General features: G+C 40.2%; 2 protein-coding genes across 3 annotated transcripts in view; one reads left to right on the top strand and one right to left on the bottom strand.

Moving 5' to 3' along the window:
• CFAP96 (cilia and flagella associated protein 96) overlaps positions 1 to 4,171 on the bottom strand; it is a 195,437-nt gene extending 191,266 nt beyond the window's left edge. Inside the window, exon 1 of the mRNA XM_069199730.1 lies at positions 3,952 to 4,171. The gene's annotated coding sequence lies outside the window, so the exon portion shown is untranslated. The remainder of the gene's footprint in view (positions 1 to 3,951) is intronic.
• Positions 4,172 to 4,607: 436 nt separating this feature from the next.
• UFSP2 (UFM1 specific peptidase 2) overlaps positions 4,608 to 27,079 on the top strand; it is a 222,589-nt gene continuing 200,117 nt past the window's right edge. For both annotated transcript variants that reach the window (XM_069199705.1, XM_069199695.1), the window contains exons 1-4: positions 4,608 to 4,729; positions 22,486 to 22,564; positions 26,119 to 26,302; positions 26,394 to 26,457. In XM_069199705.1, the coding sequence (XP_069055806.1) occupies positions 4,631 to 4,729; positions 22,486 to 22,564; positions 26,119 to 26,302; positions 26,394 to 26,457 (426 nt within the window). In that variant the 5' untranslated portion in view covers positions 4,608 to 4,630. The remainder of the gene's footprint in view (positions 4,730 to 22,485; positions 22,565 to 26,118; positions 26,303 to 26,393; positions 26,458 to 27,079) is intronic.

The raw sequence follows: 27,079 nt of genomic DNA, 5'->3' as shown, positions 1-27,079 counted from the left end.
AATTGACGAAAAGAGGTCCTGGAGTGAGTGAAGACGCTGTAATATACGCAAAGAGTTTATCATCAAGTTGATTGTTGATCTGCTATTCTGATTCTATACAAACATGGCTTACAATAGAAATAGTAGCAAGGGAAGTAAGGTGTGTGGTTGGTTATGTCTTATAATAGGTATTGTATGTGCAGTAATGATTGTGGGAGTGATTGTGGGAATGCCATGGAGAGAGAAAGAAACTATTAATGCAACTTCGAAACCTGAAACTACCACTACTAAACTATCACTGTGGGAGAGATTTGAGGAAGATGCAAGACATATGCATGAGGGAACTAATGCAAAAGGGGAGCTTTCTACTAATGTCTTCTATCGCTTACTAAATGAGTATGTGGAAACTATGAATGCGAAAGATTGTTATGTATGTACTAAAATTCCTTCGTCTGTACAGGAGGGAGTTACTTATCATAGCCTCCCTCTTACTTATGGAATTAGTTGTAGCTTGCTATTAACAAGATTCTATAATCAAGAGCATGTGCAATACTTTTATTCAAACGTGGATGTTGTGTTTTCCTTTGTGCCTGTGATTGAATTCCTAAATAGATTAGCAAAAGAGCATGATATAAAAATAGTTAGAGGATTCTTTGAGCCAACACTTACATTTGGAACTGCTTATGCACATCGCAACAATTTGACTTGCTTATTGTCTCCTGTAGAGAAAAGCTTTTTAGATCACACAGATGATAGACGCAAAGCACTGAAAGAAAGATTAGAAAAAGGACTAGAAAAACGTACTTATGCAAATGATTATGCTTACACTGCAATCAAAACGCCAGGCAAATTAGCTATAGATGCATTACATGTGTTTAGGCTTTGTATATATATAGGCCAAAATCTGATCAAGATAATTTGTTTGTAGGTACGAGTGAATGCAGACATGTGTTTTTGTTTCAGAGTAAATGGACCTTTATGCTGAATGGACAAGATCCAGCGATCCCTGGAATCTATTATATCTGTGGACTAAATGCTTATTACCGTCTCCCTAAGGGATGGTATGGGACATGTTATTTGGGAATAGTATTCCCAAAGATATACCAAATTGATGACTTAAAACAAATACCTAAAACGTCTGAATTACAACATCCTAGACAAAAACAAGAATCAGTGGCGGCTGTCATTGGTGATCTATTTGGAGCCATAATCTCATCAGTAGGGGTTATCTTGAATTCTATGAAAATTCAAAAGTTGTCTACTATAGTGGATAACATGTTGACAAATTTTACAGGAGCTATACTCCTGATGGATACTGAACTTGCTGCAGAAAGAGCTATGACTCTTCAAAATTGGCTTGCTCTAGACATTCTTTTAGCAAAGAGTGGAGGTGTCTGCAAAATGCTTAATGAGCGTCATTGTTGCTCATTCATACCAGATAACAGTAAGAAAATTAGAAGCATGCTTACTAACCTTACTAGAGATAGTACAGACTTGAAGGATCTGAAAGAACCTGGTGTTTGGGAGAAATTTGGGAAAGGAATTGCCCGAGTGGGAAGCTGTTTTACCAACATTTGGAATGGGGTACTTGCAAAAATTATGATGGGTCTATTAATTGTTTTGGTTTGTCTATTAGGATTATGGGGGCATGTAAAATCAATGACAAAGTAAAAAGAAATTGGACTAAAAGAACCAGAAGAAATGAAGAAGGTGAAAGAGAGAAAATGTTCAATGAATTATGGGAAAGCTCTCATAAAGGGCAAGATGTTGAAATGCGTATTATGCGCAAGGTGAAAAATTAAGGAAAAAAAAGAAAAGAAAATTGTGTGATGACGAGTGTCATCAGAGGAGGGACTGAGAGAGCGTAGTTTAAATATCTAGATGTGAAATGCTTACAATTAACAAAGCCGCATTAATAGTTATAAAATATTATTCATTTGAAATGTATTCTAACATACCTATAAACGTGAAGAATTATTACATGCATAAACTAATGTTGACTGTAAAAAATAATTGCTTGTACTATGATGAATTGAATACGTTAACATCTACAAAGATTGCATTTATTAGTATCCATAAGTCTTAAGTTAGCGTGAGTCGAAAAACTAGCTGTGTAACTCTCATATTAAAGCATATTTTTCTGTTTCTTCAGTGTGCTGACTCGCAAAAGGCCATGTAACATTGCTAGATTTTCTCATCCGCATGCTAGCTGCTTTAGTATAAAGTTATACGCTTTGCAACAAAATATGGACACTTTCAAGGACATTGAACCACGGAAAAGAGAACTCTTGACCCGAAGAGTGTGCCAGAAAATGAAGTAACCCCGGATGTGCCACCTACGAAAAACGTCAATTATGAAGACCAATCAAAATGTTATAATCTATCTCGAGATGACAAATGCATTACTTAATGTATAATTTGATAGGTTACAGATAGTGGGGTGTAGTGACTATCCAATAGAATTTTGGGGGAATGTATTATGAAAAAGGGATTAAAACCCATGACACAGGAGACTCGGGGGTATTAGGTAGGGAATGATATTGATTGCATCCAGAAACTCTGTCACTCTATTTGGTGACTTGAGACTTAGACAAAACCATCCTCACCCTTAGTCGCCCCATTACACTTTCCTCCTTATGAGGGAAGTGTCCCCTGCCCTTAGACTAGATAGACTGACGGCGATCTAACTGATGTCCTGAAGACGAAGACTGATCCTGTATGCTGACCTATCCTGAGGAGGGTAATTATGACTGTAACTATTGAAATTCGTTTATTTGCTTTTCCTTTCTAGGTCCCAACTGCTGTGTATTTTTGATTAGAGACCTTAGTTAGATGTTTTTCCAAATTGATGTTCTAAATTGTTTTGCATGAAGCCCAACATGCTGATGCTAATTAGTGGCTAGATGAGGCATTCACCTTGACTGACGTAACTGACGTGACTGAAGTGGTGCTATGCTGAACTAAGACATATATGAGGTCCTATGCATTTTGACTTGTTTACCTTCATATTACTATCTTATGTTTGTGATCTTTGTATAGTTGAAACCTTATCATAGTTGCCGCATTGTGTCTATGTTCTTTTGCTTCTTGGTCTTGAGATTAATACATCTGCTATTAGATTGTAATCAATAGGGAATAAAATTCACAAAACTTCAATAAGGTGTGGTTATTCATGACTGAAAGGTCATGGTTGTGTCAACGATCTTAACTAATGTCTAAATTGAGATATATTGTGATGATATATGTTGACAATATTATTGATATATTGTTTGATACATTAATCAGTTACCTCGTCTTACGGTGTCTCACCACTGGGTCCAAAGATTCATCGGCCTAAAACGAGTCCTAAAATGTATAAACTAACATAGAAGGACGCGCTAACAATCTAAACTAAGTTTTCTATGTTTATTCTTGAATGCTGTATATGGAATCCTCGCAGGGTGAGCACAATCTGAGATTCCAGTGTCCATGTGAATCAGTTGCTCACGGGCGCCGGTCTTGGATGGTTGCTGGTGTTGCGGGTCCACGACATTAAAGAAACTGGAAAAATCGCATGCAGCTCATCTACGTGCATTTATTTACTTCGAACTCTCACTGGAGCCGCTCTGAGACCTTTTACTTTCCACAGTGGACTGTAAACAAAAGTGATATAAACCAGGAGCACCAAAGAAAACCATAGATACACTGGCCACCACTGGCAGTGGATATAACAGGTAGTGCAATCAACAGGCATATTAACCGATCATAGGATGCCAAACAGTACACGTGTGTATACGCACATCTTGCCCCCCCCCCCCGGCTTTGTGAGCGTTTGATCCAACTTTCGGGCACTGGAAAAACAGTATTTTCTAGCGCTGGAAATGGAAAAATCACGCCCTTTGGATCAAATATAAAGGCGACTGTCATGAAAATCAAATATAAAGGCAAATGCCATAAGTATAAATAGATTTGTGATGTATGCTGGGAGCTCACCTGGTACAGCCGCCCCTATCCCCGAGTTGCCTTGACGCTCCCTTGTCACTCAAAAAGTTTTGTTTCTGGTTGCTAGGCATTCGGCTGGTCGATTTAAAGAATCTCGTCTTCGTCTTGAAATGAGGAAACGTGTTCCGAAAGCCATTTGAAAATGTAAAAAAAGTTCCTAATCATGTTTTCTTGTTTTACAGACTGTGATGGTACGAAACAAGGGAGACAAGTGACGTTTTAAATTGACGTGACCTCCCCGGAGTTTGGGGATTGTGGTATAGTCCAATGAACAACACATGCTAGCAAAGCGTGTTGGGTATCGTCCGCCATATGAGTGAAAGTGACTGTTGACGAATTGACTGAAGCTGGCAGCTGTCTGCTAAACAGGCAACTATACATGCTAGTTGTTTTTAAAACTAAATGTAAGGGATGTGTCAGGAAACCATATAGTAAACAATGCATCTACTACCTGGTTTGTTAAAAGTATTTTTATGAAACGCATCGAAAAAAGACAGCACTTTTGTAAGTACGTTTTAATTATTTCAGTTTTAACATAATCAGTTCTAAAAAATGTCCCGTAATGCTCGTCGTACTGTATGGCCAATACTAGGCATACTTCACCTCAAGATGGCGCGACACTTTTCACGGGAACCCGTCCTTCCGTTTCCTGTTCTCTTAGAGTCAGCACATGCAGTTTAGCCTTACGCTGACTGTGGAGGAGGGATGCAGGACAGCTGTGTGCCTTCTCATCTACTACACAAAGTGTTTCACATTCACAGCTGCAATGGTGAGCTCGTTGTGTGTGTTACGTGTTTTCTGCAGTGGTGTTGTGTTTGACATGAGCGCGCGTATCAATTTGTTTAGCGAAGTTTTCATTCTAAACGCCGCAGCTTCGCCAGCTAGAAGCGACACGTCCTCACAAAACCCACCAGATCCTCACTGACTGCAGAAGCAACCCCGTGGCATGCTGTTAGCAGCATTTAAAAAGTGCGTACGTCTTGATGATCTTTATTGGAGAGTAGGACCATAGCTACCACATCAAACTAACCGCAATTTCTTTCGATTTTTCGTCATATCCTTTCAGTCTAATGAATTTAAATTGAACTAACTTCATCGACATTGTCAAGTTAAATATTGCTAAGATCTCATAACACTCCTTGATAACAATAAAACGAATTGCACCGAACACCTTCACTACGCCCAACACAGCCCGGCCATGTCATTTAGCTAATTACCACGTAGCACTTAGCAGCACTTTTCCCTAATGTCACTTACATAGCACAGTAGTCAGACTGCACCATATGCATGTAGTTGGCTATTACAGTTCACATCAGCACTTCCCACTGTTGACGCGGAGAAGCCCTAGGTATATTTTAGTCACAAGAGACTAGATAATGGATTTCACACACTAGGTCGATGAACCGAATCTGCTTTATGAATAATGATATTCGAAATACATCATAGACTTTACGTATATGATAATTCAACTTCAATAACCACACCTGTTTATTAAGAAGTTAATGATTTATTTCCCTATATTAACAACGCTAAAGTCACAAAAATAATTATCAGACACAAATGATACATATAGAGAAACAATAATGACTGATTCGAACGTCTGATATATCTAAGTCTAATCAATGCAAAAAAGACAAATAATCTCAATGGTTATTACACAAAACCATAGCAACAGAATCTGAGCAAGAGCAATTTACTACATTTGATAATGATAAGACAAAAATATCAATTACTATTCATGAGCATGAGAATATCGCCTTACTAGCCACTAATTAGCATCAACATATTGAGCTTCATGTAATATTTTTAGTAACATAAATTTAGAAAACATCTAACTATGGTGCTATCAAAAATAAGCAGCAATAAATAAACATTTGCAGCTGTTACCCGAAAAACAAAAGACAAATAACAATTTACAGCTCATACATTTACCAAATCACTACGGTAATCAGCAACAACGTCTACTTCGTCAGTGGGACACTAACATCAGGCACCAACATCAGGACAAGGAACAGGTAGCATCAGAAATAAGAATAGGGGTGATGGTTTAGAATTTGAACTATAAAATACACTAAACCATCTAAACATAAGTTCAGTATTGAATAGACATAATAATAAAGTACCAGAATGTTGATAGACTGTCTGGAAAACATGAAATATCAAAGTGACAGATCATACAGAATAGAATCCCTAGAACTCAGGATACAGGAAAACCCCAAAGAAGAATGAATGAACCATGATCAGTGGTGACTGATCATTACATAAAACTTGTTAAATGAAAATGATTGGTCATAACTTTCTCACCTCATGCTTTATCCAATCAGAACATTAACAGATAACTAAATTACGAAATCTAAACTAATGCAATTGTATCCTGCATTTCCGCTTTTCCAGTTTCATCTGTGGATCTTTTGTTTTCACTCTACCGGATTACGAAGTCACAGGAAAACAATTAAAAAATATGTTACCACACCATTTCTTTTCCCATGAGGAAAGACATATGAGTTAGAAACAACTACAAACAATGAAATCAGTCAGACTACGGAACACAGTAGAAACATTTTGTGCAGCTTCTACTGCACAGTGACCTTGCATCTGCTTCTACTTCAGTCCAACAGAGGCTACTTAATACACATTTGATTCTGACATTTATTTTAGATAAGAAACACACTCTCTTGTAAAGACAAAATAATTTCATCAGCTTAAGTTAGCATGGACAAAATATAGGCCTTACATAAGGTGGTGGTCATTTAGTTGATCAGAATTCTCGTAAACGCAATATTATTATTAAATTAATTCACACATTAATCTGTAAGTATAATTATGTAAAGACTACATTTTTATCAAGAAAATCATCTCCCACACAACCATCATACTGCTGATACTCCAGATGTAAGCAAAAATTTCTGAACGTTTAACTAAAAATGACAATCACTATACAACACTTGTCACTTAGAATTGTGACACGCATCTCAGTCTCCCACGTAATGAGCAAGTCTACTGATCCAAACGTTGCATACGCAATTAGAAAAGCCTGGAGTCTCAGCCATAAGACACAAAAACAACATACACAGAGTACAATGATTAAGATCAAGCCTTATAACCTTCATAGGACGACATTAACATACTCATAGCTCATCACCACAAGCTGAGATGGCCTACAGTTTGTGCAGGAAATCTTAGAATTATGTCGGAACATTACTCAGACAAACAATACTTTTATTATATAACTTTGACAGGCTTAAGCTCTTTTATTTTTTGTACGTAACTGGATGTGGACCAAAGCAGAGAGAACCATAGGACTCAAAAAAATGTAATTAGGTGCAACGGATGCACCAAGGGCTGACTCTGCATGGGGTTAGGGAAGTTGGGGATTGAGAGTTGAGGGATGTGCTGCACATATATTCGTATGCACAGCATTTCCCACATTAGTGAACAGGTGACTCATGCCATCGACTTTCAGTTTCCCACAAATTACTGCAGTAGGAGAAGTAACCCACTGACATAAATTACTATCTATATTCGCAGATAAGATAACTGAAGAAATTAATGTTCCTAATGCAGAGATGCTTGAAACGCAAAGGTCTGATGTACCAATACCGATAACATAGCTCAAGGAATTAAGCCACCAGCTGCACAAAGAGTTGTGTAAAATGTGCACCATACCTTCAAATCCTGCCAATGCAGCTTAGGTGGTTAATGCAAGCTATAGTCAGTGGTTAAAGCTCTTGGTGCAGAGGTCTGTGTTACCCTAGCTTTGAGGGCTGTAATGCACACTGCTAAGTTCTACATGTATTTTACAGGACCAGATCCTTTTAATCCTGCTTCTGTCTGAACATTTGTTAGTGGTCCAGGTAAATCCTATTGGTAACAAGTTTCAAGCCTTGTATACTATTTCAGTGAATATATATGCCCATTACAGAAATCTTCATGTGACCTCCAGTCGTAAGTTTAAATCCTCTGTGGACTAACTCAAACTCTTTTCTTCTGTGGGTAAAATATGAGTATCATTTTGTAGTAATTGTAAGTATTGCTGGTCTCAAACACAGGAGTAGTCCCATGGTGTACAGCCAATATGCAAGCCACCTCTGTTTTAAATTTTTTTAAAATAAAAAGTACACCATAATCATGTCGATATCCCATCTGCAATCCATTTAATGCATGATTTTTAGTTCAACACAAAAAATACCCAAGAGCACATGGACTTTCTATAATATCAAGTGCTTAAATACTGAAACAATTAATCTGTCACTTTATTATTAGTGATGGTAGAAGTAAGAGGGTAACATTTGTTTATCGCTGCTCAAAAACATGTGTACATTTATTCACAGTACCTCCCATCTGGTAGGGGACCTGTTAGGTTTCAGCCACTGGTTATTGCGTGGGCTGTGTCCCTGTCCACCATTTTTCTCACTCAATGCCACCTCAGTTTGGACCCAGCCATTTACAAATCAATCTTGACCCTGCCCCAACGGAAACAGTCCAGCCCAAACTTCTTGGGCAGGTTCTCCCTAAACTGGAACACACGCAACCAAGGACCGTTTGAAGATGTTCAAGACTGATTTGCCTATGGCTGGGTCCAAACTGAGGTGGCAGGGTGTGCAAAATCAATGGATTCGGATGTAGCCTGAGCGACTGCCAGTGGCTAAGATTATTTCAAGCATTCCATCCATCACAATGTTTTTGATGCCTTTGTATCCCCAGATATGAGTCTCATGCTCACTGTACCACTAGAACCAAGCTGGAGCTAGCTGATCGTCCCTAATTAGGGCAAAACCTATCAAGGGTTGCTTGTGTTCCCTTTCAGGGAGGACCTGGCTTGGCAGATCGGGCTGGACTGTTCCCATTGGAGCATCATCAAGACTGACTTGCATATGGCTTGGTCCAAACTGAGGTGGCCGAGTGTGCGAAAAACGATCAATTGGAATACGGCCCCAAGCAATTACATGTGGCTGAGATTAATTCAAACATTCCATCAATCACCCTGCTTTTGATGCCCTTGGCTTGGTGTTAGACAGGAAACAGTAAGATTTTTAAAGTTCCAGAGACTGTTGTCTGACTTGCTTGTGATGCAGGTTTGTACCCAGTACTTTAAGGGTGATGTGCTGATGGCCAGGGTGCACAACCAGGTCTCTAAGTGAACCACCAACAAGTTCTGAGGCATTAGGGCTCTGATGTGTCCAGCTCGTTACCTCTGCTTGATTTTATTTCTCATCCCCTTACTTGTGCTTGTTCTAAAGACCAAGATAGAGAAGATTTTATGCACCTACCTATGTAGTGTTTTTCTAACTACCAAGAGAGAGAGTCTTAGTAGCCTACTTCTACTTCCCTCCCTAGTATGCAGGTTAGTTTCTGTACTGGCTGACCAATCATGCTACTACAGTTGCTTAGCCATGGTGCTAACTTTTAGACATGGTGTTTTCCATCCTTAGTATATGATTTGCACTTAGGACAGTCACAGAGTTGTGGTCATGAGAGGTGTAAAATGAATCCTGTGCGTGTCATCTGTCCCAGCACAGGGATCTTCTGTTCCCTCCTTGTTCCAATCCCATTTAATTTGAGCCCTTGAAAGGTCTACCTTTGAACTCCTTTCTTACCTGCTTCTCAAATGATATTCTGCAAAGGTAATGCATTAGAGAGGTAGGCTCACTTTTGTTTGAGATGTGCCATCTTAGGAGAGACGTCGCTAAGGTGCTGAAGCAAGATGGCACCTTAAGGGAAAGCTCCCACTAAGGATGACCAAATCAGGAACAGATCTGCAAGCTAATGGGGGATCTGCCCGCATAACTAATGGTGATTGAAAGTGAGATCACTGGGGCTGGAGCTGCAGCTGCCGCTGACCATGGTGGCTGCAACTGACTACAGTGGCTACTGCTGACCACGGGGAGTCCTGAAATGTAGTGATCAAAGTCTTTGCCTATCCTCATAGAAATATGGAGGCCAGAACAATAGAACACAATGGCTTGACGTAGACTGAGGCAGCGAGGCCTGGGAGTGACAAATGACCTGTTTGGGCTTCCTCGTTAGAGAGACTGGAGAGGTTGGAGCTGGCATGGACTTAGTGGATTTCATAGCCTTGACCTTGATGGTTACAAAAACCCTGGGGCACTTTTGACAAAGTCAGTACGAACCAACTTTGGTTCAAACTGCTGTCATGGGGCATAGATGAATTACCCTATCTTATTGCAATGGTCTGAAACAGTGGTGCATATTGCCCCGCCTTTTATTCTCATTAAATGTACCTGACCTGTCTGACATTTAGATTATCCTAATAGCTTTGCCCAGAAATTTGTTACAGAGTCATTTAGCACATGCAGGTGACTTGATTATTTTATGACTCAAGTGTGCCTCCAAAGATGATACTGCCACATGTCTGAGTATAAAAAGATCAACGCCTGACAATTAATCTTTAAAAAGTTTAAACTTTATCTTTGGATGCCCTTATTCTGCATTTAAATGGCTAATTGACTCCACTCCGATCAAAATGGTCTTTTTCTGCTCGTATCTTGGGTGCACTATTGATCATAACTTAAAATGGAATACACGTTTCAAAACTAGCCACCAGATGTACGGGTGTCACTAATATTGTGTATTTTGCCAATGGTAACAAGAGCCGTGCAGTAGGGCCGAATATTATAGCTGCATAGTATAAACAAGTCCGTGCACTTGTCTGTGGTTCGTCAGTTTTTGCATATAGCCATTTTGTCTTTTAGATAAAATGCATATCGGAAATGTTCAATGTCTCCTAACTTTTAGTTTTTCAACTCTACTGCAGATGTTGGTCAAAATTAGATTTTGTTTCTATCATTGTACTTGAGTTAATATTGTTTGTGGTTGTGCCAAGGCTGAAGAAAACATTTTCAAGCCTCGAAAAATCTTTAAAATGTTACTAGTCCTGCCGGTCAAGTAGCTTGAATAATCTACTTGACCTAACTGTAATGTACTTGACCCGGAAACGGGTCTCAAATAGTGTGATCATAGGCAAATATTGTATTTTACAGTTGATTTTTTTCTTCATTCTCACATGTGAGTGCACCTTCAAATATGCGAGTTCAGCATTTCTGCTGTAAAAAATCCTCTTTTGTTTGAATAAATACACTAAACATTTGCTCCTTGTATAATAACTATAGCCCACGTATAGGGTACACATGATCCATCATGACTTGCCTCTTAGTTTACTGATAGCTTTGCCATCTGGGCAGGAGTGTTTCTCAGTTTATGTTTGAACACTCACTTTTAATAAATATATTACTAAAGCATGATGTGGTAGCGCACTGTCATTTACAGACAGTAAATTTCAAAGAAATGTCTCAAAACCTTCCCATTAACTTGCAGCTTTACTGATAAAACAAACTATATAGTGTATTAACAATAATCTGTGAACATTGGTTTCAGAAAACATTTATCATTTGCACATCACCAAGTAAAGTGTTCTGACTTTTTTCATCCTATTAAAAAAAAAAATTCACTGCACAGACACAAAAAATGGTCTTTCACACCTACTGAAATATATTTTGAAATGCTTGTAAAGTTGACTTAGTTATATAAATGTTGGGTGTTAGGAAAAATCTGATAACAAAAGCCTTTCATTTTGCATAGGTCAGTCAGTTCACCTTACAAAATCCCAGAGCTCTGCAGTCTCAAGGAAAAGTAGTTGCATTGCAAGAAGACATACTGACTTTTGACCTCTGTCTCTGAACACAGAGCAGACGTGACAAGAATAACATTTAAAGGCATCTTAATTGCTAATTCAGTTTCTGGCTGACAGAACACCTGTTCTTTGTCCACACGCCAGAAGGGGGTAGTACGATCTAAAAATAGCTTAACCTCATAAAATAAAACTCTTAAGCGGTCCAGCCCTGATTTAAAAAAAGTCAAATTTACCAGGAGATTATCCATATGAATTCCATTACTACATATATCATCCAAGTTCTGAGGTCTATAAAATGAGTACCATTGAGTTGGGTAACAATAAACATCTGTTATTCAGCACCAGAGGCCTACGGGCGAACGTACGCTTTACAATACATATTGTTATGTTATATAAACCCCAATCTCGAGGGAGAAATAAAATGGAAATATTTATGATTGAGACATGCATATATAAATGTATATGCACCCGCACATATATATGTATATATTTTTTATATACATTTGTTTATTCACTGAAAAAAATAAAGGTTAAAGTAATGTTCTAGTTAGGTGAAAATATCAGTTTAAATGTAAAATTCACACATTATAGTTAACTTAAGAAACAATAACTCTCACCCTGCCATGTGCAGTGTTGTCATCAATGATGTCATTTCAGTTGTCATCAGTGATGTCACAGTACATGTCATGAGTGTTACATTGTGTGCAGTAATATGCAGTGCACGGCCACGGCATGAGTTATAGTTTTTTTACGGATTTAAAAAAAAATCAGAAACAGCAAGCAAAAAGCTTGCAAGTAAGTTACATAAGCCCTTGCAGTTCTGCCCTGGGGATTACGAGTCCTCTTTCTGCGAGCCTTTGCATGGTGGTAGCGCCACACTGCAGAGGCTGGCGGAAAGGGGCTGCATGGGCAGAGCAGGGGCCCCCATGGACAGCCCCGTTGCTCTTTTCACTGCCCGAATTACGGGCAGTGGAAAGCGTGAAGAGTGCTGCTGCACTCGCCGCACCGCCACATTGGCGCAGGCTTGATTACGAGCCGGCGTCACTGTTAAGGCCCTGTTCACCGCAGGGCCGGCGGAAGGTCTTGTTGTCTATGTTCAAAAGCAGGTGACATTTTAGAACAAATTATATGCTTATATCTGTCTCTGTTACATTTATGACCAAAGGTTTTAACACTCACTCTTCTAAGAGGATGGCATTAGAACGGTGAGAGAAACGACACTGGATTGTGTTAAGATGTATTTTAACATTTGTAGAGCAGTAAATAACCAATTAAAAAAGTGAAAAGGTGTAATTATGCACTCTGTGATATTTCAACAATTTTATTGCAAGACCGGAGGCTCCTATTATGCTTCTCTAATCTTTCATTTTAATATCGGCAGCAGTTAAGATTGCAAAACCACAACTAGAACATGCTAGCAAAAGGGAGCAAACAGAATGACTTTTAGCCAATGAGGTAACCACACCACTTCTATAATGCCATTTGACTGTGAACAGTCCTCTTTTCTTGATTCTCGCAGTTAAGATAAGTATGTATAGCTATTATCACTTACTGTCACATTATTTGTTTTCATATTTTTTCATGTTATTGTGCTATTTTGCTATAAGTATTGTCATTTAGCCTTTCTTTGTTGGCCCAGCATGTCTATCGCTCTCACTCCCCGCGACTGCAACAGTATTTTAAGCCATACGTGGCTTGCGCTATCAATTACTCTGGCACAGTATTCTTTTTGTGCCCGCTCGTCGCGCCTTCCTGTGAAACCTTTGTTTGGCGCGGTTCGACCATGTGGGGAACCTTCTCCAGTATCCTCTGTTTTCCTGCTTCAACTGCCTCACTGTTTTTCTCACCACTTCAAGTGAGACTTTGTCAGTTATCCACTCCCTGGGGGCACAGCCTTTTCTCGCCACCCTCATAGCTTTTCCTCAGCTCTTCCTCACGCCAACCGGGAGAGCCAGACTGCTGTAATTCACACCCACAAACTCTAACCGTTTAATTTCTGGTTTTATTTGGTGTCTTACTTTCATGTTTTTTCATTATGGAGATTGACAGTTCACCAATTTCACATGCAAATGAAGATGATGGAGAGTCTTTTAAAGATAATTGAATGAATTCATTAATTCCTCTGTAGAAAAAGCTGTGGCAGCTTCCATGAGCAAAATGCCAAAAAATATTGTAAACTCTGGTAAATATAATGTCTAAAATATTTATGTCCCATTCTGCTGGGGAAAGCAGAAAACTAAAATCCACTACCTTACCTAATTTGTGAAAGTGCATACAGTTTCCTCCCCTCAAGATGCACTTGTGAACAGTGAGGTTTCCTCACACATGGATGAGGACGTTGCTCCTCCCAGGCCTCCAAACAAGGAGGAGTTTATCAGGACACCTTCTAGGTGCAAATCTAAAACTAAAGATACCCAAGAAATGTTGTCAAAGATTATGATATCTCATATCATGGACCCTGATGATGACATGAGTGCTAAAAATACTGATGATGACAAAGACAATCTTGATTCGGTTGATCCTTTTTCCTCCCCTCCTAAAAAAAAACCTACAATTTTGTCCAATGATTCCTCTGGTTAAAGATATATCCTAGATGCAGGTGACGTTCCTATGTTTGATCCTTCTCTGTTACACCATCCTAATTCGACCGAATGGTCTCCTATTGAACATGTAGCTAATTACATATCCCCCAGGCTACGTCTACGACTAGATAAGCAGACCGGGGCTGAACTTAAATGAGAATGCCCTAGACCTTTGCTGCCATCTAATATTGCTGCTACCCGCAAAATTGACATTACATTACTCACCTTTTTCTCAAAATTTGGGAAGGATCCCCGCAAAGCGGTAGATAAAGCCGGGTCTACATGCCAGGACAAATTGCTCGATATTATTGATCCCCTCGCTCACATATTTAATATGGTAGAGGCAGCCCAATCAGAAAATAAAACTATAGACCTAGAAGAACTATCTCTTTGGATTCAAAGGACTGTTTGCCTATTATGCAGTGCAAATTCTGCTATCATCCACAAAAGGAGAAAGGGTCTCTTACTTAACCAGGCATCGAGGCAGACGTTTTGTTATTTAGAGACTCTTATTAAAGAGCTCAGTAAATACATAACAGCTTTCACATCTATTGACTGGGCACAGCAATCATCCAAAAACTATTTTCACAACAGGTTTTTGCACAGGCCAGTAGAGGAGGAACAGCTTTACCGGCCGCAGTTACCGCAACCAAGGTTACAGAGGCCCCTTCAACAACAGCAACAACACCCATTACGCATATCAAGACTACAAACCCCAGTTTTATCCGCAAAGAGCCAGACACTATTGAGGTTGGGATCAGAAGAGTTTCAGAGCCAACACACAACCAGGTGAGTCTATCTCCTGCCCATCCTCCTGCAGGAGGACCCCTTTTACATTTTCTAACAAAGTGGCAAAGGTTAATATCAGGCCCTTGGGTCTTAAATACAGTTCAAGGGTATGTTACAGAACTTTATGCAAAGCCTTTTCAAAGAGTATTTCCACCTTCTCTGAAGTTTTCTTTGGAAATGACCAACATGATATCCCAAGAAATTCAATCTTTACTTCAGAAACACACAATCCAACTCTGCTCTCCAGATCCTTTAAGGTTCATCAGTTCCATCCTTTTAGTTCGAAAGAAGAACAAAGAGATGAGACCTGCCACTAGTCTCAGATTATCAACCAATTTGTAGATTATCACCATTTCAAAATGGAAACAATTCTTCATCTCAGGGGCTCCATTCAACAACACGACTGGATGGTCAGACTCGATCTCCAGGACGCATATCTCACTATACCCATTCATCAGAGCTGCAGAAAATTTCTTCAGTTTCACTGGTTAGGCCAAATATATTGTTTTTCTTCCCTAACATTTGGTCTTTCTTTAGCACCATGGTGCTTTGCAAAGATCATGAAAGCAGTGGTTGCCTTCCTCAGATTCAGAGGAATTTGTGTTATCATTTATCTAGATGACATACTCTTGGTGTGTCAAAACCTCAAGTCTCTACAATCTCAACTTGAACTCACCTTTTCCCTTCTCTCAGATTTTGGATTTCCTATCAACAAGGAAAAGTCAATACTTACTCCTTCAAATCAGATAGAATTTCTAGGATTTATGATCAACTCTTGATTTGCCATTTTTCATCTCCCTTTATCAATAGTCGATGCCATAAATTCGGAGTTTTATCAAACTTTTCAAAGTTCCCTTATCTCTCTCATATCACTAGCAAGAATAGCGGGTCTTCTGTTGTCTTCCATGCAGGCCGTCTTTCCAGGTCCTCTCCACTGTCAGGCACTTCAAAGACTACAAATTTGTCATCTACGCAGGGGCCTCGCTTACTCAGACATAATCTCTTGAGATCCAGAATTTCGGATAGCACTCAAGTGGTGGATAGACAACTTAGATGCTTGGAGCTGCAAGACTATCTTTGCATCAGCCCCAGATCTTGTATTAGAATCAAATGCAAGCCGGAAGGGCTGGGGCTCCCGCTGTGGTCCGACCTCGATTGGAGGTATGGTCTTCAGAGGAGTCCAGTTTGCATAGCAACTGTTTAGAGATGCTTGCAGGCTCCTTTGCAATAAAAAGCCTGACAAAGAATAGAGTATATTGTTCCGTTATTTGCAGGAGCAACATCACTGAGGTCCAATATGTCAACCATCTAGAAGGCACCAGATCAAAGCTTCTTGCAGTACTGGCAGAAAGTTTCTGGGAATACTGTCTTGTCAATAAAATATCAGTCAGTGCAGAATACTTACCAGGAAATCTTAACACCAGTCTTACCATTTTTGCTACTCAAGCGACTGGAGACTTCATCCTTCAGTCTTCAATGCCCTAATGCTCAAATGGGTGTCCATTTCATATAGACTTATTTGCCTCCATACTCAGTGCCCACCTTTCTCGTTATTTCAGCTGGCATCCAGATCCTCTAGTTCCTGCTACAGACGCCTTTTTACAAGACTGGACCGATTCCAACAGCTACGCTTTTCCCCCTTTTTTAATGATCTACATGGTCTTGGCTCAAACAAGACACCAGTCAGCAATCCTAGTGTTGGTACTCTCATTTTAGCAATCCCAGGTCTGGTTTCCTTCTCTTCTGGAGCTAACAACAGACTACCGAGTCCTCATTCCTTCTTTTCCAAACCTACTTCTAGATTCTTTGGGACAACCTCACAACCTAGTCCTAGACAACACTCTCACCCTTTCTGTCTGGATAATTGTGAGATCTCTCAATCTTGAGCTTTCATTTTGGCAGAAGCTTCAGAATACGCTAACAAGTCCTGAGCACTAAGGCTTACAAGTTAGCCTGGTCTCTTTGGACAAACTGGTTTATGGGAAAATCTGTCAATCCCTTTTCAGCGGCTTTTACTTATATTGATAATTTTCTAGTGGCTGAAGCTAGTAGAGGTAAGACTTACCATACCATCAATTTGTACAAATCAGCCATATCCATTAATCACCTCTACGTTAATGGCAAACCAGTGGGAGACCATTTGCTCATCTGTCGTCTACTAAAGAGAGTAACATTTTGTAATCCTCCTATACTGAAATGCAGTAAACTATGGGATGTGACTGTTGTGTTGAAGACGTTTATATTTTGGCCTGAAAAGTGTGATCTTTCACTAAAAATGGTAGCTGCTAAACTTACAATGCTGTTATGTCTTATTTCTGTAAAACGTCTTCCTGATGTCAAAGTACTGGACATCACCACTCGTCAATTAACTACCACTGGTGTTCCTTTTTCAATTCACAAACGTACAAAGACTAATTTAACTTCTGTATTTTATCCATATTTCCCAGATCAATCTAAACTTTGTGTTGGACAATGCCTTGAAGTGTATGAACACAGAACAACTGACCTCAGAACGTAATCTCACTCCCAACTTCTCATTTCCTTCAGAAAACCTCACAATCTGTGTCCCCCTCTACTCTGGCTCGCTGGGTCAGATGGGTTATGTCCTTTGCTGGTATTTATACTTCCATATTTGGAGCCCATTCCTCCATGGGTGCTATGGCTTCTAATGCCTTTTGGGCTTGGCTCCCATCTGGAGGACATTCTGAGATCAGCTGATTGTTCTAATGATAATGTATTTCGCACATTTTATTGTAAACCTGCCCACACTGCTTTTTCTGTTGTAATTGATTAGCTTTAAACAAGCATAGTAGGAGCCTCCGGTCTTGCAATAAAATGTAGGTTTTCCTTGTAAATTATGAAGGAAAGTTGTAATTTTATTAAAGATGCAGAGGCGAGTATTATCCCTCCTCACATTATATTAACCTGATATTCTCACCTCACCTCCCCATTAGTTGCTCCAGCATTACCATCCTCATCCTAAAGACGTTTCAGTTGGATCTGCCTCAACAGCCTCCACTTTTCCTGTTACAGCTACCTCAGGAGTGTCCTGCACTGATGTTCCTTTTTCCGCTGTGGGGCTCAAATTCATCTGCCTTTGCCAGGAATTGTCTACTTTTACTGTTGCATGTTTCATCATGTTTTCAATTTTTCCTTTATTCTCGGTTTCTCACTGACTTCTCGCACAAAAAAAGAGGACTGGTCGCAGTCTTGTGGCATTATATAAAGGTTGCAGTTACCTCATTGGTTAAAAGTTGTTCTGTTTGCTCCCATTGGCTAGCATGTTCTAGGCTTTATGGAAGTTGCATTTTTTTGTGATCTTGACTGCTGCTATATTCAAAAGCTAGATTAGAGAAGCATAATACCTACCTTTGTGTCTTTGATAAAATTAAGATTTTCCTTCATAATTTACTAGGAAAATCTGCATTTTAATTGACAGATTTGATGATTTACATTGTGTGGTGGCTGTGATTAATTTTTACTTTGTGTAACGTCAGCCAGCATCTGTGTATTACTTGTAAAGATTACTTTGAATGTCGTGGCTTTCACTTTTACCTTGCTGTAGTATTTTTATTGATCATGTCACCTATTGAATTTAACTTTTTTAATGGATTCAATAAATGCTACCTATCGGTGGCAGACTTCTTCCTGCACAATAAGTGTTTATGAGCTAAGTGTTCTACTAGGCATACTGAAGAAATCCTTTTGGTTGAAGCACACAAGCTCCACTAAAGTTGGGTGGTAGTGTAGGAAAGTGACCCTTTTTCACACGGTGTCCCTCACTTTTTGCCTGGTATCTGATGCAATTTTGACTGAAAGTGCACTGGGTTCCTGCCAACCAGGTCCGCAGTACCAGATCTCTTTCCCTAAAAACTGTGCAATTGTTCCTCAGTTGGCCATACCTTTGGCACCCCTATAAGTCCCTGGTAAATGGTACCCCTGGCACTTAGGACATGGGTACCAAAGAGTGTCCCCAAGGGCTGCAGCATGTATTGTGCCACTTTGCAAGTCTTAGTGCAGCTAAAAGTGAAAACACAACATGGCACGCAGCCTATGTGCCATATCCTCTAACACTGCATGTATTATATGTAAGCCACCCCTACAGCAGGCCTTACAGCCGTAAGGCAGAGTGCATTTTATTACTTGTGTGGACATATCTGCAAGAGCAGATATGCCCCTGCTCTGTCTTTGTTGATTCTTAGACATAGTAAGTAAACAGGGACGCAATTTCTAAGTACAAGGGCTGGACACTAGTCAATATGAGTTCCCCAGCTACATGATTACATCACTGAAACTTGGGATGCTTGGTATTAAACATCTCATATTAATAAACCCTCACAGATGTTAGTGATGGGTTTATTAATACATGCACCCAGAGGACACCTTATAGGTGCTTCCTGAAAACATAACATCTACCTGTGTGCTGGCTGACTAGTTCTAACTAGCCTGCCACCACCAGACATATTTCTGACCCCAGGGGAGAGGGATGTTGCTCTCGTGTGGACAGAAACAAAACCTGCTCTGGCAAGTGTGTTAGCACACACCTCCTAACAGGATGACCTAGAAATCTGCATTTCCAGGACCGAGGGATTCAAAGAAGCCCATGGCCTTGATATGTAGATCTGGCTTCACTCAAGGGAGAGTATGCCGACCTCTCCCCTCGGGCCTATTTGGCACCTTGACAGGCGGGAAAATTAGTAGTCAGAGAGGTGTGCCCACCTCTGAGGTCAGTCCCGCCCCTAAGGTGAGCTGCCTGATGTGGACACAACTTTTGAAAGTCTGCCATTCTGGTGATTGCAGAACTAGGAACTCTGGGACAAGGTTATACCCACTTCCCACAGGAAGTGGTCATATAGCGGGTGTAGTGGCCCCAGGGGTAAGTAGCCCATTGGCTACTACCCTCCCCTCCCCGGAACACCACTATATTCAGTATTTAGGGGAGCCCCTGGCATAAGGAAATTTGATGCCACTGCCCTGACGAAGAAGGACACTCCAGAGAACTGAAGACCAGTGACGGACTCGGCACCAACCTTGACAGCCTGCCTGCTAACTTCGACAATTGTGCCAAAGTCGTCTCATCCTCCAGCTGCTGAAACTTCCAAAATCCCGGGAAGACTGCCAGCCTTCACCCAAGTGCAAGGGACCTCCAGTGGAGTAGCCGAGCTACGCCCCTGCATCCTTGCTGGCACCAAAGAAACGCTGAAGAGAACTCTGAACTGCCAAAACCCCACGTCAGACTGCACAACTGCACCCAAGCCTCCTAGCCTGTATTGAAGTTGGCCAACGGTGCCAGCATGGTCCCCAGCCTCTCCAGAGACGAAGGTCATCATGGGTTTCCTCACTGCCGCCTTCACACCAATGGCTGCAGCCTCTTTGTGCAGGCCCCACTCAACCGTGACTGCCCGTGTGACAGCAACCCGACAGTCCACTGCACCTCTGCACCTGGATGCCCTGGACCAAGGAGAAGAGGATGACTGGTGTCTTTGCTTCCTTCAGGCTCGTGAGACTTGAGTCCACTTGTTGGTCTCCCAGTCCACACCTGCAGCCTGATTCTGTGGACCCCCTCCACCACCACTGGTGAGGGATATCCGAGGGGCCAAGAACCCTCATCACCTGGATGCCCCAGACAGAGGAGAAGAGGACCACTGGTGTCCCTACGCCCCGAGCATCGCAAGACCTGAAACCCTCGGTGGCTCACCCTGACTGCACACCCAGTCCGAACCTGCAGCCTCTTTCCACCTGGATGACCGCTATTGATTAACTTTGGACACTGATGTCGTACTACACCTCTGCATCCGGCTGCTCCAGTGCCACCCGGTATGACCTGCTGGTGTGGCCCTGACCCTTGCACAATACTTACCTTATGTCCAGGAGATTGGTCCCATAAGTAGGTATTCTCTACCTGTTTGCCATATTTGTTTTCTCCTCCATAGGCTACCATTACAGCTTACAAGAATTGCATTGTGTCGACTTTTCTACATTGTAAAGATTTCTCTTGCAGAATGTACTTACCTGATCATATTGATTTTGGTGCCAAAACATATATAAAAATACTTGTTATTTTTGTAAATTGGTGTGGCTCTCCTTATTGAGTCGTGTGTCAGGTTTATTGACTGAGTGTGTATTTGCAGATGTCTGACACTCTTCTCTGATAAGCCTAAGTCAGCTTGACCACACTACCCTCTAAAAAGAGCACCTTGTGATTGCTAGAGCAAGCCCTGTCCACCAGTAAGGGAACCCCTGGACTCTTTGTACAGTAGATCTGATTTTGATACACCATATAAAGAGCCATCTTCCTACAGGGAGCATAATAGTTTGGCACTTAATCACATGTATGTATTTTGTATGAAATATAATGCTGTGAAATAGACCTTTATTGTATTTGATGAGTTGATGTTGTTTTAAAATGTTGTTTTTCAACATGTAGGTTTCATTGGGGTTAATAGTGACTCCACAAGAGCGCCCACTGAATTCAATCATTTGTTCTACTAGTTCTTATCTGATTCCTCTGAGAACAGATCAGCCCACAAGGAAAACAACAAATACACTGCTATCAATTTCACGACACAATTACGCCCATGTGGCAGAATCATGAGAATAACTTTCTCATGATTTGGAAATCACCACTCATTCTGATTTGGAAAGATCCAATGATTCTCAGAAAATGTGACTTTCAAACACGTTTTCAGCATCACTACTCGGACTATAATACCACGTTCCTGTGACCTAATGGCCGCAACATCAATGACATGTCCAAACCAAGACACTGACCTTTGTAGACCTTAATGCTAACCTTAGTTTGTTGACCTTTGTAGACGTATGTTAAACCCAGTTCCTTGTGCTACCCTTCTTAGTCGTCCTTATTGACACAGGCCTGCTGGTTAACTAGCTACTGTCTCGGTCTCCTCTGTTGCTGTGGGCTCTTCTGTAAAAAGTGTCTTTCCCGCTGTTTTATCTGCATGCAAAGATAAAAGATTTCATACGTTGATTAAATAACACTTCTGAGGAGTATTTGTTACTCAGTCCCTATTTAGTTAACCCCTCCTCTATGTTTCTGACCCAAAGTGCTTTGACACTAGAGCAAGGTGATTTCCAGTGGTTCATGAAAGACAAAGTAAAAAGACAGTACCTATTGTAAACAATGAAAGCAATGGAAGATGTAGTTTGTGGTTCGTTGTACTTGTAACTTCATTATTTTTCAATGTGGTATGACAGCTGTTGGGTAATATCAATAAATAAAACTAGCGATATAAAATTATGGTGCCTATCTACATACCTTAACAATAACTGGCTGTGCTCAGTTGCAGTTTTATTGATTTGTATTCATTATTATGATTTTTTGATATTTTCACTTTGTTCTCTTTATCTTACTCATTCAGCCATACTTTGTAAACTTTATATGTCCAGTCAGCGCATCCTATTCATGAATATATCTGTATCAGTTCCCATTGCAACAATACTCCTTTTGTGATTTTTATTGTAACTATGTTGCGGTTCTTACAGGTCTTTGCTGAGTCCAGAGATGTGCTGTTTAGAATTAGAGGGGGCCTGTTCCTGTCATTTCAACTTACTGCTTCAGATGGTAAGTCTACAAGGTACGGAAAAGAACAGCACAAAACAAGGTTTTGTGCTGTTTTTGGGGGGAGGAAGTGATCACTAAGTAATCATTAAAGGGTACCCTCGCCCCATTTCCTTTGCCTGTACTCATTCGAAACTCGCCTTGAGCTATCTATATCAGATGCAAGTCCATGCTCTGTGGCGTACATCCAGTGGAGACAAAATGCTGTGCAGACTCTTGGATAGTACTCCTTGCATATAAGATCTCTTGGTGTAAAGAACAACTCTTTTTGAATGATGCAGAGCCCTTTCTGATAAATACAAGACGTTTTTAGAGGCACAATCACATATATACAAATCTCCTCATCATGAACAAGGTGCTGTAAATATTATTGGTTATTTGGGCAGACCACACTTCAAAGTGAATTATCTCTAGGCACTACATAAATATGTTTTGGTAATACCTTCAAGAATACTCCTGTTACGCTTGGAATAGACTGAGCCACACCTGACAAGACTGGAAACTGAAGCATTCACATTGCACTCATATCTCTACAGCGAATGAATCAGTCACCAAGTCATCTTACCTGCTTGCATACTCTTTTGAATGAACATACATTGTTGAATTTGAACAAACAACTGTCTCTGCTGAAAAAATAACTATCACTCCTAAAGTTCATGACTGTCAAAGTCATTTGAGCATCCATCAGCTCTGACTACAGCCAGTTTGGTGAAGACTATGTACACATTCTTGTAACAGTCTGCAAAAGAGAGAATAGCATTTTTCTTTTACCCCTAAAGAAATGCTTGAACATCCCTTTTTCTTCCTGCCGGGCACCAGCAACAGTTCAGATATTTATTCAACGGTAGGTTTACTCCCATAATCAGCATAGAGACATATTCTGACTGGGCTTTTAAGTACAACTAGATTTAAGAAATGGTCGCTGTTCCAGAGGCAGAGCAGATCTACCTGCTACCCCACATAGGTGTGCCAGAAACTACTTTCTAAAGCCACATTAATGACTGTCATTTGGCAAAGCTTTGGTAGATAATGTTGTAGGGACAGATATTTAAGCATCACCTTAAACTAGATAGCACACAAGGGTTTTCCTTTGTGTTATGTAAATATTAGAAATCATTTATTCAAGACTTTCCATTCAACTTGCACTGTTATCAGAAATGACTGTTGTTCTCGTTGACCTTCTGCCGCTGCTTTTAGGAGCACATTTATAGCGCACTGTTATGGCATCTGGATGGAGAGGAGCCCATATCTGAGTTAGAATTTATCATTTCGATTGAAGTTTCTGAGGTTGCCCTCATTGAGTGTTTTCACATGAAATAGAGAAGATTCAGGGAGTAAAAGATGTCTATTGTTTGTGTTAGAAGACAAACCTGTGCAACAGAAATAAGGTATATTGCACACAGAAAGAATGTTTGACTGTAAAATGGACCCTTGTTCGACGACTGACACTTGTTGCCTCACTTATTTCCATCAGAGCTCTAAATAATATATTTTTTAAATATGTTATCCTCACATTATAGGAACGACTAAAAATGAGTTCTCTTCTCTTTGGACCATAACCAGCGGGTTTTCGTTAAGAAGAGCAGAGCATACTGTTTGTTCAGTGTTTATCATTAAACAGCTGTTCATTACTTCTGGTGGGTCATATGTCTATGAATCTCATTGTCCCTCAGTATAGCTTTGATGTCTTCTAAGAAACCCATTATTTTCCTTGCTCTAAGAAGTATTTCAGTATTCCCTAATTTTGGTCATTTTAATGTCTATGTGTCGCTTATCTATGTTTGTGTTCTGAACTCTATGGCATCTCATCCCCTTCCAGCTCATTGAAAGTAGTAATCTAGTGTTGTGGGAAATGGAAGGATGGGTGTCTGTCTGTATTTGTGAGTGTGCTTGAGTCACACTTAGAGGAAGCTGAGCGAGGATTGTAGATTAGACTAACAGTCACGAATGGTCCGAGACAGATGATCCACATTACCACATTAAGGCATTGGATTTTCCCTGTGACCAGTCTAGCTCTGCTCTCTTATTAATGTGAGGCATAGAAGAAACCTTGTTCGTTTTTAATACAGTGGAAAAGTGCAATGAATAATATATTGTTGGTGTGCAGGATATACCTAGAAATGTGATATAGCCAAACTTAAATTCCTATGACAAAGGAAAAATGAGAGTCGACTGAATGGGAAAGGAAGAACCAAGCAAATTGATTTAGTATGTTAGCATGTTTGGATACTTTTGGTGTACATTACAGTCGTTGACGAATGTTGGCATAGTATGTGTTTTGTGTGTTGAGCTGTGTATTCACTCAGCATAAGTGCATTAGGCCTGACGTTGCATAAGTAACGAGAATGAATGCTTCAGAGCTGCTGAATTGCTTCATTTGAAAGCATTGTTTTCAGCTTGATTTTGTAAACAGGGTGTTCGAGCAAGTAGACCTCCATATGCTTTGTGAAAATACTAAGAAGATGACTTATGTAGGATCCGTGGATGTTAAGTACTAATTATTAGAAAATGCAATGGTTTGTATATATACATATTCTCAGGTGGGGTCCCCTGTCTTTACCCTGCAAGACGAAAAGATCCTCTGGTAGGTTTGTTGGATTCTAAATACCCCTTAACTCGTGTAAGTCAACTCAGAGAATGGAATGGGAAATATCTGAGTTTTCATTATGTCTTCAGAGTCATAATTTGCTTTAGCTAATTATGGATAATGTCCGGGAGTGCATTCCAAAGTTACAATTAGTAATCCATGACATACGTGAATGGTGTGTGGGAACTTGGCAGGTCAACATATGAGCAAAACAAGAGGTGAGATTGCAAAACAATTAGGCCTGGATTGCTCACACAGTTAAATAGGTCACAAGCCAGGCTAAAAAAGCTATATGAGATTCTTGCAACATCTGTTTGGGTGCAGGGACAGTGAAAAGTGAGCAAGTAAGGTGTATAAGCAAGCATCAATAGTCCCAGGAACAGATTGAGAGTCAGTGAACATCTTAGAGGCTAAATGATTAGATTGAGGCTCGAGTTATTAGCACTAGGATAAGGACCTATCTAAGTGTGGGTCAGGGTTCTAATGCAGAGCTCAAAGGAGGATTAGAAAAAACATTGTCACATTTGCTGGTGTCTGTTGAGCAAACTACTCTAGCTTTTTGGAGAGTAAGGAGGTTGATGGCAGGAAGGAAACCCATTCAAAAAAGTGCTCATGTCCTCAGTGCGGTCTTTTACATAGACAAGAGTCAAGTGTGAGGCATTGTAGCCGAGGGGGGTCAAAGAACCAACCATGGGAGATGGCGCAATAGGCTTTCAAGGTTCTTATTTGTTTGAGAATGACTGAATGGCTCCATTATAACTAGTTCTTTGGTGAAATCTGTCTTTTATTAGTGGTAGATTGATTAGCATAATTTCTTCGTGTGTTATGGGATGCAAAGTGCAGAGAAAGCCCATATCAATTTAGATCTAATGGAATGTTTTTATTTTCTTATTTTTTTTTAAATATATGAACTTTAGTAAAATAAGTTTTATTATATGAAAAACTAACCAATCCTCTTTATTTGGTCCAGAGATCTCCGCCAGAAACACATTATCAAATGCCTTGAAAGATCTGTCTGTGAAACTCTCTTCAGACTCGTTGGTGCTCAGCATTTCCCATAGCTCCTTGTACATGTGGCCTAACAGGAGCGTTACTGGCACTCGTACAGATTTGAACGATGGCTCTGCCTGCAAGGACATCATGCAGTTTATTCAGTGAGTGTAATTGAAAACCATCCCTTATGCTTCATAGAAACTGCTATGATTCATTCACAATCTACATTGCTGTTTATGTTGAACATTGCAGTGTTGAGGAAGATGAAAACAGACGAAAACCTACAAAAAAGAAGGATAAGCAGCCCCACGATATGGTATATGTTTTATTCAGTTTTACTGTGCTATGTGATGTTAATTTTCGTATGCCATTTTTATGATTGTATAGTCTTAGGATTGAAATGCCAAATAATTACTGATGATGATCAGTAAGGGCCTGATGGGCAAAGCTGCCCCTCAGGATCACCTTTACATCCTCGGAAACATTGAACCAGACTCCAGGAGGATTAATATGGTGTTGTTGGGGTTATTTTAGGACTTTGCATGGGCACATTTATTTTAGCTCTCGGACCTGTGGCCTGTGCCATTTTACTTGGTTCATTTAATGTATTCCTTTATATTATTTTAGCGGCAATGTTTTATTTTTTTATCAGCTGCCCTCCCATGTAGAATTTATTAATTCTTTTGCACAACATTTCATCTTGTGCTCAGCCCAAGGCTGTACAACACTGTACACAATTGTTTACTGAGTATTGCCGGTCCAAAGAGTATGTCTTCCCTACACAGAAAATGCATTTTATCACGTCAGGGCGGTTCTCATAGCAACAAAACGTTTTATTATAAAACAACAAGCTGCCACAAACCAGGTTAGAAGGGAACATTCCAGCCAGTCAGCCATCTTATGCTGTTTTCTTTTGTCAAAACTGTGCTAAACTTGGC

This window comes from Pleurodeles waltl, chromosome 1_2 (assembly GCF_031143425.1).
Source record: "Pleurodeles waltl isolate 20211129_DDA chromosome 1_2, aPleWal1.hap1.20221129, whole genome shotgun sequence".
In the NCBI taxonomy this organism is placed as follows: Eukaryota; Metazoa; Chordata; class Amphibia; order Caudata; family Salamandridae; genus Pleurodeles; species Pleurodeles waltl.
Note: the sequence above shows the minus strand (reverse complement) of the source record. Positions and strands in the feature narration are given on the sequence as shown.